The 14,694-nt window shown below is 37.0% G+C and overlaps 1 protein-coding gene across 1 annotated transcript in view; it reads left to right on the top strand.

The window, feature by feature from the left end:
- Window positions 1-503: 503 nt before the first annotated feature.
- Window positions 504-14,694, top strand: part of LOC120422476 (protein bunched, class 2/F/G isoform) — a 207,762-nt gene continuing 193,571 nt past the window's right edge. Inside the window, exons 1-3 of the mRNA XM_052709974.1 lie at window positions 504-755; window positions 6,330-7,432; window positions 13,903-14,205. Of these exons, the coding sequence (XP_052565934.1) occupies window positions 6,946-7,432; window positions 13,903-14,205 (790 nt within the window). The 5' untranslated portion in view covers window positions 504-755; window positions 6,330-6,945. The remainder of the gene's footprint in view (window positions 756-6,329; window positions 7,433-13,902; window positions 14,206-14,694) is intronic.

Below are 14,694 nucleotides of genomic sequence, written 5' to 3'. Positions count from 1 at the left end.
AATTTTGTTCTAAAATGTTGAAAAAAATTCTGTCCACAATGCGACAAACGATGACGTTTTATTAATGATGACAATGACTCAGGAGAAGAGAACTACGACGACGACCAAGAAATCGACTCAGGGAAGAGAGCGCGAATTAAGGTTCGCGCCGACATCACCAGTGAACAAGCCACATCCGACCAGAGCCAACGTGTTGTGTGACGACGTCGCCGCGATCACGCTCTCTTTCTCTGATAAGTGCTCAAGTGTGTGTGTGGGTGCGGTGAAAAACTTTTGAGGGGAAAAACGGAACAAACAACCACCTTTTGGCTTCGTGATCGTGACTCATGATCAAATCAAGCGGCGATCGCGTGCCGAAGGTGTGTAAGTGAGAGAAAATTTTGGCAAATTTTCGCAAATTTGACCACTACAGCAACATTAGTACAGTGTGAGTTCATCCGAATCCGATGTTTTTTTTTTTTGCAAATTTCGTTAATTTAGTCACGACGGCGGAAAACACAATTTCAGTCCGACACCGCGATCCGAACGATCTTCAGCGAGTTTTCCTCGCGAGCACCCCGATAGTTTTGTGATGTGAAGTTATTATTTTTCTGCGAAACTCTTCAACGATAACGAAGCAACGAATTCGAGTCGAAACCAATTGTTATCGATCATAACGAACCATTTTTTCGGTGAAAATCGAACGCACGCACGATCATTCGACCAAACGACGCATCGACGAAACGGAACATAGCACGCAACTTCGTTGTTTGGTGGTTAGTTTATCAGAGTGTTTATTAGTTTGTTAGTGTGATTATTGTTAAGCAATAGTTTGCTTTATTACGATGCGCAATAGGTGCAAATCAAAAATGCAGTAATTGATCATCGTCACTGCACAGAAATAACCTCGTGACACAGAGGATACCAGTGTGAGGGAGATGTTTCTGTACGTCAAGCTTCCGGATGTGTTTGTGTGAAAATGAAGTGAGTGTGAATGAGGAAAGGTGTTTTGTTGGTGTGTTGGTGTGTGTGTTTGTTTGGGAAGATCGAGTAGGTTTGCAATGCATGATCTTAGGGATAATTTTTGAGGCGTAAACAGCGTCTAATTGTTTACACAAATGATAGGACTAAATAATGTTTTAATAAGAAATCATGTTTAACTCTCTACACGAGCAAAGTTGTGATTTTTTTTCAGTTATTCAGACCTTAATTTTATTTTGTTGATTCAGAAATAAAGTTTTAAAATGGTCAGAGGAATAAAAATATTGCAAAAAATGTTTTCAATCATGGCAAATTATAGTTGGAATAACCTTAAATGCGTTTTTCTTATTTACTTTAAATGTACATGAAACACTCATGCTTGTATTGGATTTCTTGATCAATTTTGATTTTAGTTGAATACGCTAACAAAAACAAATCTCCAGGAATCTAGACAGCGAAAAAAGTTTTTTTTTAATCTTGGATTTAAAAAACTACCATCTGCAATTATGCAAAAAGGCACATATTGATTATTTTCTTAATAAGATATTATTCTCTGGAGTATAAAATATAAAATTGGTTATCGAGCCACGTACACGGAGAAAAAAGAGTTCCCAAAATCGTGAACAAGCGTTCATGTAAATGGGAACCACAAACAAAGTGTTCAAATGCCATGGTACGTTTTTCGAAATCGTACCATGGGATTTGAACACTTTGTTCGTGGTTCCCATTTTCATGAACGCTTGTTCACGATTTTGGGAACTCTTTTTTCTCCGTGTAGCCTAGTGGTAACGTTTCCGCCTAGTAAGCGGTAGATCGGGGTTCAAATCCCGGCTCGAACCAACACAACTGGTGATCTTTTCCCTACTGGATACGATTGCTTAGTAAAAGGAAGGTAGTGTATCGCCACAAGCTGGACCTTATCATTGACACCTTAGGATAGGCGACCTATGGAATTTTAACATTAACCTTATCATGTTAACATTAAGGAACCAATTTTGGATCGCCACGGTTTAAAATAAAGGTGATTAGGAGGAATTATATGGTGTTACACAGATGTACAAAATTTCAAAATTTCATAGCACAAATTTATTAAATCCTTTCAAAAGATGATTTCCAAACACTCCTGAAAGATCCATAAAGATATTTCATGATTAACATTTCAAAACGGCCAAAAATTAATTATTACGTCATTTTGAAATGTTAGTCTTGATTCAAAATTTTTTCAAATATTGTTTTCGAAAAGATCGGAAAATTTCACGAATGTTTCAAGTTTTAACATTGAAAATCGGACCATTAGTTGCTGAGATATCGACATTAGAAAATGGTGGGTTGTTTGGGTGAGACTTAGAAAACATCAATTTTCCTGTTTTGCCTTACTCACTGAGGTAAGGCTATGATCCTGCTCTAAAATTAAACTTTGTATAAAAACGTCGTAGACCCACCTCCCAAGTAGCATTTGGCAACATGATAAATTTGACTTAGTCCAGTATTTGTTTGTTTTGCTGTAGAAACATATAAATGACATTTTAGCAACAATACGTTGCAATGTTGCAAACGTTTCGAATTGAAAACAACTTTGCAACAATCCATTTCGTTTTGTAATCAAAACATATTGAAAACTTATTGGTTCCATTGTTGCAACATGTGACTAAGCCCGATTTGTGTGCTAAGAAAAATATTGAAATCAAAAATCCTTAGATACAGTTCAGCCCAACCATTTACCCTTTCATCAATTCATCCGTTGCTCATTGGTAGAGGCAAGGTGTGAAGATCTGAAGGTACCAGTCCAGAATCCCGACGGGGGTACTTTAGCTTTTTTTGTTTAAAAAGATTTTTTTTTGTTTCGCGCAAATTAAACGACGACATAATGGCAACATCATGACAACACAACAAACTACTTTACCAACATATTTAGACAAACAAATTGTTTCTGGAACTTCGTCGTAGCAAAGTTGAAACAAGCGGCTAAATGTTGCCAACACAAAATTTTCGTGCGCTTTTTAGGGCACCACAAGTGTTCTTACTATGTTGTGATAGCACATTTTGGGTGTTACAAAATAGTTGCATTTAAGGATCCGCAACAAAAAATGTTACTTGGGGCTTCATGTATACATATCGACTCTGAATCGAAAACTGAACAAATGTCTGTGTGTATGTGTGTGTGTATGTGTGTGTGTATGTGTGTGTGTATGTGTGTGTATGTATGTATGTGACCAACAAACTAGCTCATGTTTCTCGGCACTGGCTGAACCGATTTGACCCGAACCTGTTGCATTCGACTTGGCTTAGGGTCCCATAGATCGAGTTTTATACAGATTGAAGTTTCGATAAGTAGTTCAAAAGTTATGTTTAAAAGGTGTTTTCACATATATCCGGATCCGGTATGTATGTAAACTATGTCCGGGTCCACCCAAGTAGCACATTTTGTTCGCCAAAAGATTTCCGAACTTGTTGTTGAACTCATTTACTATGTTTTCCCAACGTCACTGAGAACTCTTGAACGCTGGAAAAAGCGCACGTTTTTCTGTTGTTGAACATCTCTTAACCTGTTAGAAATGTTCGTGGTTTAATTAAGTTTTACCAGCGCACGTCCTACTTGCATAGAGAACGTTTGTTGAACATGTCATAAGAACTCTTGACTTAAGATTCTGAACCGGGTTGGATAACGTCGTTAGAACCATTCAACAACATTATGTCTTTAAGATTCAGGAGGGAGTTAGGCAAACGCTTTTATAACCGTTTAAGAACATATCGTGGCAGACAAGAATGTTAAACAGGCTTTTCATAAAATACGTTCAAAGTGTTCGCTCAAAAGTTTTTTTTTCTTAATTTAATCCTTTATTTGTGAGTAATGTCGCTTTACGATACTTTAACTACTGGTTTTTTGTAAATTATTAGTTTGGACAGGGATACGCATTTATGAATGATAATAATATGAATGCTGGATAATACAAAAATATCAACCATAAAAAATCATTCAATTTCCTAATTATGCCTTTGGGGATTTTTTTTTCTATTATGTTTGAGTGCTAATTAACATCGCTTGCTACTACTACTCTACTACTGCTGCTGGTTCCCGGTGCTGCATTTTCAGTTTTCCTTTTTGATGAAGTATGCTCAGGGCAAGTATCGAACCCAAGATCACTCCAAATGTCAAGTCCGGGCGCGCGTCTGCTTCTTTCCACGAGGGGTTGTGTTGAATGAGCAGGCCTAAACGTCAATAAGAAGTCTGCGGTCATCTAGGTTTTACCAAGTTCACTAACAGTTTGCCAAAACATCTTTCGAACATAAGCTGTTTCTATTTTTAGAACTATCCTTGCTTGTTTCGTCAACATGTCCTTGCTCGGTTTTTAGAACACGAACGCGAACTTCACATAAACAACTTGTTTACAACAAATCCCAGCCGAAGCCAAAGGTCAAATCTACTATGTTATCACGTTTAGCAAACTGAAATGAAACATCATGTCTGCAAATGTCATTTTGCTTTTCGAGTTCTACAAGCTTGTTTCATTTAAGTCAGAATGAACTTAAAAATGAACTATTCGTAATCCGTTGCTAGATTTGGCATTTGTGTTACACAACCATGTTGGACAATGGTTTTTTGATCAAAATGAGAACAATTGACCAAATTTTTTGACACTTGTTCAATAATTAACGAATAAAAACACTTATGCAGCAATTGTTCAACAAAAAAATAAAGAGCGATGTTTTTCTTGCTACTTGGGCATCATCCGACCCATCGTTGGTTAGATTATCAAAAGACCTTTCCAACGAGTCCAAAACATTGAAGATCTGGCAACCCTGTCTCGAGATATGGCCACTTAAGTGATATGTATTTACTTTTTTGTTCCGGATCTAAAAAATAGATGAAATTTGTGTACAGCCATTTTGGTAAAGAGTGAGGAAGGCCCCAACTACACAGGTGGATTAAGTTAGTTTTTAAATCTTTTTATGGCAATATTTCAGCAACTAAGGGTCGTATCAACAATGTTCAAAAAAGCAAAATACAGTGAATTTTCTCAGCTTTTAAAACATATTTTTTTCAAAAGTAGACAAACATGTGCACTTATTTAAAAAAAAATGAATAACTGCGACTAACTTAAAAAAATACCTGAAAATGACTATAACTTGAAAACGGTGCACATTATCATAATTTCACTTAAGTAATTTTTATTTGCAAATTCAATTTTACATAGAAAAATGAAGTTAAAAAATATTTTGATTCAGTATTGATTCAAAAATTCATAACTCGGTCAAAGATTTTTTGCACATTCTGGAAACTTCTGAAAAGTTGGCATTTGATGTCCCCTAAAACATATATAAAAAAAAATAATATTAGTGTTTTTTTTTTTTGCAAATCAAGTTTTAGTGGCAAAAAGTGAAATTTAAAATCACCAAAAACAATTTTACCTTGTTTCATTTTTTTAGTGTATTCCTTACCTACAACTTTGCCGAAGACACTAAATCGACCAAAAAATTGATTTAGAAGATACAGATTTTTGAATTTTCATAAATCTTTTTTGTATGGAGGAAAGCTGCCAAATTTGTATGGAAAATTATATGGACAAACTAATGATGCAAAATGGCTTCTTTGGGGAAAAATTTCAGCCGGATTAAAAAAAAAACAAAAAATAAATTAAAAAAAAACATATTTCGTAGAGAATTGCTCAATAAAGAACGCCAAGGTAATGCTGTTGAGCGAACAATTTTTCATATGTTTCTCAGGATAGCCCTATAAGATTATAGATAAGACGATGCAGGATTATTTTCAATTATCTTGCCAGAAGAATTATGACATTCTCCAAATGGAGCACCGGATTCGAGTGGTAGAAATGACAGTTCTCCCATAAGAAATACATTGTAGAAAAAGCAAAAACTGCTCGAATGGAAGTGCTCCATTAAATAATACAGACTCATAATTGAAATAGTGGGTACCATAAACTGAGGAGAATCGGGACTACAGTCTTAATAGGGACAGCAGTTTTTAGAGCACTCAAATGCTTGAAATATGGAAACCAATGCACTATTTTTGTTGCTCTGTGTCTGTTATATCAAAAACTTATCAAAAATAACCAAATATTGTACAGTAACAAGGCTATACCAGCTGTCCCAATTCGCCGCATGTGTCCCGTTTCGCCCCTGATTACAGTAGTGGTTAATCCTGCTGCGAGACTCAAGAATCGAAATTACTTAAAAACCAACCATTTAAAAAGCATAAATATACTTTCGCAACAAAAACTCAAGCAAACAAATGTTTCCCACACGTGCCTTGTGCCCATCCTGTACCACAATTAAAAACTGTTTTCTAAAATCATCAAACTAATTAATTAATTTGTTTTTCGCTTTCTTTCCCTACTTCTTCCCTGCAGTGTGGTGTACACGTTTCGATCCCGAAAAAGTATTTTTAGCCGTAGCCGGTAGAGGAAAACTCCAAGCTCAAGTGACAATCGAGAGAAAAAAAAGTCATCGTCCATCGCTGCAACAACGCAACGCAACGTCTAGATCTAAATCACCTTAACGCCTTCCAGTTTTGCTGGTTTACTCACTGGATTTAGTGAAAAGTGGTGGTGAGGAAAGTTTGAAAACCGAGGGGAAAACTCTGAGAAGAAGAGTGTTTGAAGTGGTGGGGAAAATTTGTGAGGGGAAAATTGAGTGTTAATTGTTTGTGAACCACGAAAATTATGTGTCCTTAGTGTGAATCAATCAGGCAAAAGTTGAAGAGATTTAAGCGGAGGAAAGGAAGACAACAGGTGCAATTAGTGCTAGTTTGTGAAGATAGGAAGAACTGAAGAGAAGACCTAGTGAATGCCGTTAGACCAATTAGAAGATATTGTGGAAAATTGAGGAAATTTTCCACCATTTTGACGGTCTCAAAGCTAGAAAAGAGTGATATGGAGATCGTGTCAATTAAATGCCGTCGGTTTTTGGTTCTTTTTAGTTTCATTTTTTTCTGTTCCACGCAAGTTTCCGTCGACGGCCCAAAAAATGTTAGCTATGCGTCGTGAAAGTGACCAACTGTACACCGGCAGCTCCACGAGTAGTAGTAGTACCAGCAACTACAACCACCAACTGTTGATTCCGTCCCACGGCACAAGCAGCAGTAGTACTAGTGCCAGTAACAACAACAACAACCAAAGTGCTAATTCGACCGCCACCAGTAATAGTGCATTATCGTTGAACAACAACAACCTCAACAGCAACAACAATCAACTCCTCGGAGCGAGTAGTTCTAGTGTCAGTGTTGCCAACTCCGCAGCTGCTAGTTCAGTGAACAACCCAAGTGCTTCCGAATCGGGTGGAAGTTCTGCGACGCCTTATCATCACCATTTGCATCACCACCACTACCATCAGGGGCAGCATCAGCAGCATCACCACCACCACCATCATCTTGGGCCGTCGGCTTTCAACGGGGGAAGTTCCGGCGGTGCTGGTTACGGAGGAGGAAGCTACGGCAGTGGTTACGGATCGGGAAGTAAGTTGTTGTTTCCTCTTTAGAATTATTTGATTTTTTGTTAGAAAATATGTTGATGTAAATGTTACTTAGCAAATTTTGTCAAATGTCATTTTTGAAGACCAAATTTCACGTAGGTTGTCATAACTTAAGGCAGGGTTGCCAATCATCATGTTTCTGTTTGAAAGTTCCTTCATAATCAAAAATTCACAGTCCAAAGTCCCATCTTCCACGTAACAATGTTACAAATTGATTAGGAAGCAAAAGACACACGTAAGAGCCAACTTTACTTTTTCGTTCCCTCGGGTCAATTACGAAAGTAATATTTTCGTCTCGTGCGTCCAGCGAACAATTCCAGGATAAAATTACAACGGGTGGTGCTAAATTTGGTGTTACAACCAAACTGGCGTATTTTCCTCGAAGCTATTCTGCTGACGTAATTTGCGATTGAGGTTTACGCAACACTTTTTGTTAGGGGTTATTTTGATCTCGCAAGGAGGATATTACTTGAAACAAATTTTCGGGAAAAGATATTTTGCACTTGCGGCCGAATGTCTGTTCCGTGATTCTAATTTTAACAAATGAGTAACTATTTTCTAGTGTCTTCAATGCTCCAAAAGCAATTGCAAAATAATGTTTCAATGAATGTTTCAAATATTGTTTGTTTTGCATACCTTTCTTTACAGCAGAAAACTGTTGACTTTTCAATAATCTAACAGTATACTACAGTAAGTGCAATTCAACCCTCTAACGCCCATGGTTACTCCAGAGCACCACTATTTTTTGTCTTCAAAATTAAATTTCTCTTCAGCCATGTATTTTTTCAACCTAATTCATCCTGCGTTAGTTTATATAGAATTTTAGCTCATAACCATTAAAATTTTATCCAATTTGGTCGATCCAGTTACAAGTAATGGTGAAAAACGTAAAAATCTCGATTTTGCTCTGGGCGGGAAGGAGTTAGTGTCTGCAAGATTTTTTTTTACTCTGAAACGTGTTTGAATCCCTTTGTTTAAACTGAAATACAGCCATGCCTCGGTTTTGCACCGCATATGGGGGATGCAAAACCGAGACGTGCGTAACTGAATACGTATTTTTCCTGTATTTTGAAAATGCAATTTTTGCTCGAATAAATATCTCCAATTTATTGTTATTGCAATATGGGTATGAAATGATTGGAATTTTTTCATGCATTTCGAAGGTTAAACACATTTTTTTTAATTCTCAAAATTTTCACAAAATTACGTATTTTCCCATAAAAAAAAAATCTAGAAATTTTTGTTTTTTACAATATGGGTATCAAATGTTCAGGGGTTTTTCAAACATCACGAATGGAATAATCCATTTAAAAAAAACTTAAAATTTTTAAAGAACTACGTATTTTACTGAAAATTTCAGTATTTACAATATGAATTATGGAAATCCTAAAAACATCGAAAAAATGTATATTATCTATTTTGAGTTTTTTTTCAATCTACGTAGTTTTGTGAAAATTATGAGTATTTTCAAACAAAAATATTTCCATCGAAATGTATGAAAAATTCCCACTCACACTTCCAAAATTTCTAGTAGTTTTTATAAAATGCGTAGTTTTGTGAAATTTGATTATTTCATAAAAATTGCTATTATTTTCGTAATGTTTGAAAATTCCCTATCATTTGATACCCATATTGTAAAAAAACAAAAAAATTAGTAGTTTTTTTTTTTCGAAAAAACCTAATTTTGTCAAAATTTTGAGTATTCCAAAAATTTGTGTTATGATTTTCAAATTTAGGAAAAATTGCGATAATTTGATACCCATACTGTAAAAACCTGAAATGTTGAGTGTTTTTTTTTCTAAAATGTGAAGTTCTGTGAAAATTTCGAGTATTTCAAAAAAAATATGTTGTTACTTTCGAAATGTATGAAAAAATATAGATCATTTGATACCCATATTGTAAAAAAACAGATGTTGAGAGCCGGAATCGAAGTAAGCCGTGCGCGAGATCGGATGCGTTTTTTCCGATGACGTTTTTTTATCAAAGATTTATTTGCAAAAGTGAATTATGAAGATTAACGAAAAGGGAATTTTGTGATAAATTCGTCGGGAAGTTTAGCTCGTTCCAGAATTGTCGAGCGATGCCAACCAGCAGCAAAAGCAGATCGAAGATGAAGGCTCAATGGTCCAGGATTCTACGGTCGATGAGCAAGTTGTAGGTTCAAGCGAGCCGGAGAAAACGCGGTGGCCAACAGGGATCTGTAGGAGCAGCAGTAGCAAAGGGGTAGGGGTTCTTCTCCCAGTGTAATTCCAAGGTCAACCGTTGGGCCCGACGGTGCTGTTTCCAGTACCAGGTTTTGTCATCTTCGACGTTGGAAGTTCTGCAGATCGCAAGTAAATGAAGCTCAAAAACTAGACTCGACGATATCAACAATTGGTGAGCCCGTTCTTGTTATAAAAACAAATATTCTAACACTTATTCTAACATTCACTCATATCATTCAAGACAACCACGCCCAATTATTACTATATACGTGGTAGGGTGTTCCCTTAGTCGTTCGCTGTGAGTTGTGGATTGCCTGCTTCTCTAATGAAGGTTCGACTGGGGGGGCATGCTTATTAATTTCTCGTCGCTCCATACCCTCAGTGACGTGATGGGAACAAGGGCGTCTATGCGAAGTGTCCCTACACCCGCTACAAATTTCCGGCGCTTGGGGAGGGAAGAGGGAAACCATTTTGTTCTATGCGCCTGTATTTGTAGCACAAAAATTCGTGCAAAAAAACTTATGCACGTGGGTGTACAGATTACGGAGTAAAAGATGATCGAATTGTTCACCTAGCGCTCACATGTGTTCCAGGACCAAGTTGCCTGCGGGTATGGGGATCATACATACATACATACATACATACATATTGTAAAAAAACAGATGTTTGAGGTATTTTTTTTTAAAGTACTTAGTTTGAAAAATTGGGAGTATTTTAAAAAAAATGTGTTATTTTTTTCGATGTGTTTGAAAAAATTCCGTTCATTTGATAACCATATTGCAAAAAACTTAAATTTTGAATTTTTTTTTCAAAAGTGCGTTGTTTTGTATGAATGTGGAGTATTTTATACAGGAAAAATACGTATTTTTATTGATTTTTTTTATGTAATTATAACTGAAATGAACAGCTGACATCATGCCGATTCTAAAACACTATAATTTTGTGAAGTCTGGATGATTTTTTATAGGATTATAGCCAATGTCTCCCATATAGCCCAAATCTGATAAGCTCTGTGCTTCAGTTAAGCACTGGGCCGTGCTTAATATTGTTTGGTCCAATCTTCATTATCTTTGAAGCTAATTTATAGATGGTCATGACTTTTACAGAAAAAAAATGTGGATGCAACTCGAAAATTTTAACCAACTTGTGTCATAGTAAAAAAACTGGATATTTTTCATCGATTTCATAGATTTTAAAATAATAGTTATTTTGCACAATATTTTTTTTGTGTAAAATATCGAATTAAAAAAAAGTTAATTTTATTTAGAGTCTATTTTATTCAAATAAATTCGAAGCAAAATGTGCAACTTTGCTGAAAATGTTAAATCGAAAATCAGATCAGATCAAACTGATCAAATTGTAAATCTGTTTCTCAAGGTACAGATTTTTGAACATGAAATAAAATCATTTTGTACCATTTGGTTCATTTGAAAATTTCGGATCGATTTGGTATTTAAGACAAAGTTTTGATTATTATCTTTCAGGAAAAAAAATGAGCTGACGGAAATAAATCCTTACTTTTTAAATATTTAGCTTTTTATATCACCCCTTTTATTTTATTTGCATTCTTTGTTCTAGAGTAGCAATTCTCGAGTTATAGTGCATGACGGATGTTTTTATGTTGGCCATGTTTTGAAACCATAGTAATTTTTGAAAAGTTAAAAAAAACACTTTATTTTTCAATTATAATTTTTAAAATTTAAGTTGAAATCTAAAAGTCATCAGGTGAAATTTTGATAAATAACACCGTTTTCAAGTTAAACCCATTCCTGAATCCCTGAAAAAAATCTCGATTTTTTGTTATTAGTGTAGCATAAATTTAGCTATTCTTGCTCCTATCTCAAAATTGACCAAAATGCATATCGGACGTGTGATGTGTTCCCATAAATGTCCCATAGGCAGCGATGGAATAATCATCATCAAAAGAAAATCTTCCTCTCTCGCGCACGAAAGATCGGTAAAAAGAATCTAAACAATCATCATCTTGATTATTCGGCGGAACCTCATTTTCAATACTACACTTGCAAGTGTAACGTCACACGTCGAAAAATGACCTGTCACTTTTTGTAGATGGACAATGTGTGTAAACAAAGTGAAATAAATATTTTTGAGTGGTGCTGACAAGGAAATTCACAAAAAATCATCAGCAGATTGATTTTCTTGGAGAATTTCAGGGGGCGATTTTCTTTTGCGTGATTCGCCTCTTCTCTCTTTCGCGGGTGAAGAAAGTTCGCAAGCGAAATTGATTTTTTCGCGATTATTCCATCCCTGCCCATAGGTATTTTCATCGCTTTTGAGTCAATGATGCAGTTTGGTTCAAGTACATATTACATATTCAGAAATATGTAGTATTTTGTTAGAAAAATCCCGAAAAGGAAACACTTTTTTACGCGAGTTTTAATTGAAAAGGTCATAGAAACATTGATTGATTAAATGACCTTTTCAAATATAAGCATAGTTAAATATAATTTTTGAGGACAAATTAAAGGGGAGGGAAAATAATTAAAACAAAATAGTATGTGATCAGCAGAGAAGCGAGTCAGACGTGCGTCCCTCACAAACCAAAAAAGTGCTAAAAAGTGCAAAAAATGCCTCACGGCAAGAAAAAGAGGCGGTCCTCACCAGCAGGATCGGCAGATTTGAAGAAGCTAAAGAATGCTGTAGTTTGAGCAAGGACGCTCAATATTCGTCTGGAAACCAGTTCGCTACCCTCCCTTTGGACGTGAGCGAGAAGGAAGAATTTGAACGACGGGAGAAGTTGCCACCCATTTTTGTGAAAACATCGTCATCGGATTCGGTGCGAAAGTGGCTGACCGGGTTTATCAAATCTGGTGCTTTACGAGCTTCCATTCGCTTGTGTGCTGATGGACTCAAAATTCTGCTACCTACCAAAAAAGAATTACAACTACGTTTGGGAGTTCCTGAACAACACCAAGATTGAATACTACAGCCATGACGATCCAGTTAATGAAACAGGTCCTCCGAGGCTTGTACGACATGGATGTGAGTGTGCTGAAAGAAGAGCTCAAAAATCTTAAGTTGAACGTAATCGAAGTCTTCAAGATGACGAGGCACAACAAGGACATCAAGTATCGTGATCAACTGTACCTGGTTCATCTCGAAAAAGGATCGACAACGCCGTCTGAGCTGAAAGCAGTTCGGGCAATTTTCAACATCATCGTGACTTGGGAACGTTATCGTCCAGTGCACCGTGACGTGACACAGTGTTCGAACTGTTTGCAGTTTGGACATGGTGGGAGGAACTGTTTCATCAAGAGTCGTTGTGCAACCTGCGGAGGTGAGCACAAAACTCAAGCTTGCAACACAATCAATGAGAACATCGAAGCTAAATGCTTCAATTGTGGTGGCGCCCATTCAACCAAGAATCGAAGCCGCCCAAAACGAGCTGAGTTTGTGAAAATTCGGCAGCAAGCGACGACGAGGCACCAACCAAATCGTCGCAAAACACCACCAACTTTCACGGACGTGGATTTTCCTGCTTTGGCGTCACCTGGAGCGGGATCTGTTCGAGTGGTTCCAAATCTGCAGCCATTGCCGTTGAATCAGCGGCAAAAAGTTGCAGAGATTGTTTCAACACCTCCTGGCTTCAGTCAGCAACCGAGGGAAAACCAACCAGCATCAACGGATGAAGGCAGTAGTGACCTGTTTTCACCACAAGAACTTCTGAACATTTTCATCGAGATGACAACAACACTGCGTGATTGCAAAACTCGTGCGCTTGGAGGATTTATCTTAAAATACAGTTCGTAGTTTACTCGTTCTAATGATTTTGAATATTTCAATGAATTTACTTTTTTTAGTTTTAAGTTAGAATTAGTTGTTAAAGTGATTTTTTTTTCTTTTTTACCCAAATGTATTCGATTCAATGCAAAAATGTAAAACAATTTGAAGTAAATAAATGAATGTGAACAGTTAATAATAAAACAAACAATATAACAAAGATGAAGAGCATGTAGCCATACCACTTAGAATGTAAATGAAATGTAATTATTATAAGAAAGTTCAATAAAGACATATTTAATTTCAAAAATTAAAACAAAATAACGATTATATTTCTTATTTTTCTGAATATTCTGAAAATAGTATGTTAAATGCTTAAAACAAATTGATTAAATTTTACACAGTATTTTTCGTGAATGAACTCATCATTCCAAAAACTTCGGCTACAAAGTCTAATATCAAACAAAATCGTTTAACCCCACTCTCACCATCTTGTCCTTTTCCCCAGTTTCCAACCGCACCAACCCGAACGCCAGCCTCGACGAGTACGTGGACATTCTGCAGGTGCAGCAGCTCCTCCTAGAAAACTCCTCCAACTCAACGCCTCCCGTAGGGCCCCCAACGCCGTCCGCCCCTGCTCCACCGAGCCTAACGAACGGCTGCAGCATCTCCAGCTCCACCACCACGACCCTGTCCACGGCGTCCACGGCCATCGGTGGAACATCGTCGACCGCGTCGACGGCCAAAAACCGACCCAAAGTCAACCTGCAGAAAGCTTCCGAGTACTCGACGGCAACGAATCAGCTCCAAGGTACGTCCCCCTTGCGCCGATTTTCGCCGAAAAAAGAAACAAGCAACCTCCTTTCCGAAGCACTCAATTGGCGATCTTGTTTTTTTTTTTTATGGGCAGATTATTTCTGGCACGCAATTGGCTAATAGAGCAAGTCTGTGGAGGTTTTTTTATTTTTTGGTTGGTGTTGTTGATGTCTTGAAGTCGTTGTCACGTCAACCAACTCACACACACACACGCAAAGTTATGCTCACGCAGACATGTCCCGGGCACAGACCCCCAGCAAATGTGCTAAATTTATTAATAAAACTAGACACTTTTATCATTAAGTCCATTAGTGTTATCGTTTAATTAAAGGCGACGACGGACGCAAGCGTCTCGCCGTTCCGTGGTCAGTCTCTGGATTGGGTTTGAATTGTGGTCCGCGAAAGTGACGCGATTTGCGAAAGGACAGTTTTGATTCAACCTTTGGAAAATAGTGTGGGCACTTTCGTTTCAGCGAAACATGAT

This window comes from Culex pipiens, chromosome 3, assembly GCF_016801865.2.
Source record: "Culex pipiens pallens isolate TS chromosome 3, TS_CPP_V2, whole genome shotgun sequence".
Classification (NCBI taxonomy): domain Eukaryota; kingdom Metazoa; phylum Arthropoda; class Insecta; order Diptera; family Culicidae; genus Culex; species Culex pipiens.
Note: the sequence above shows the minus strand (reverse complement) of the source record. Positions and strands in the feature narration are given on the sequence as shown.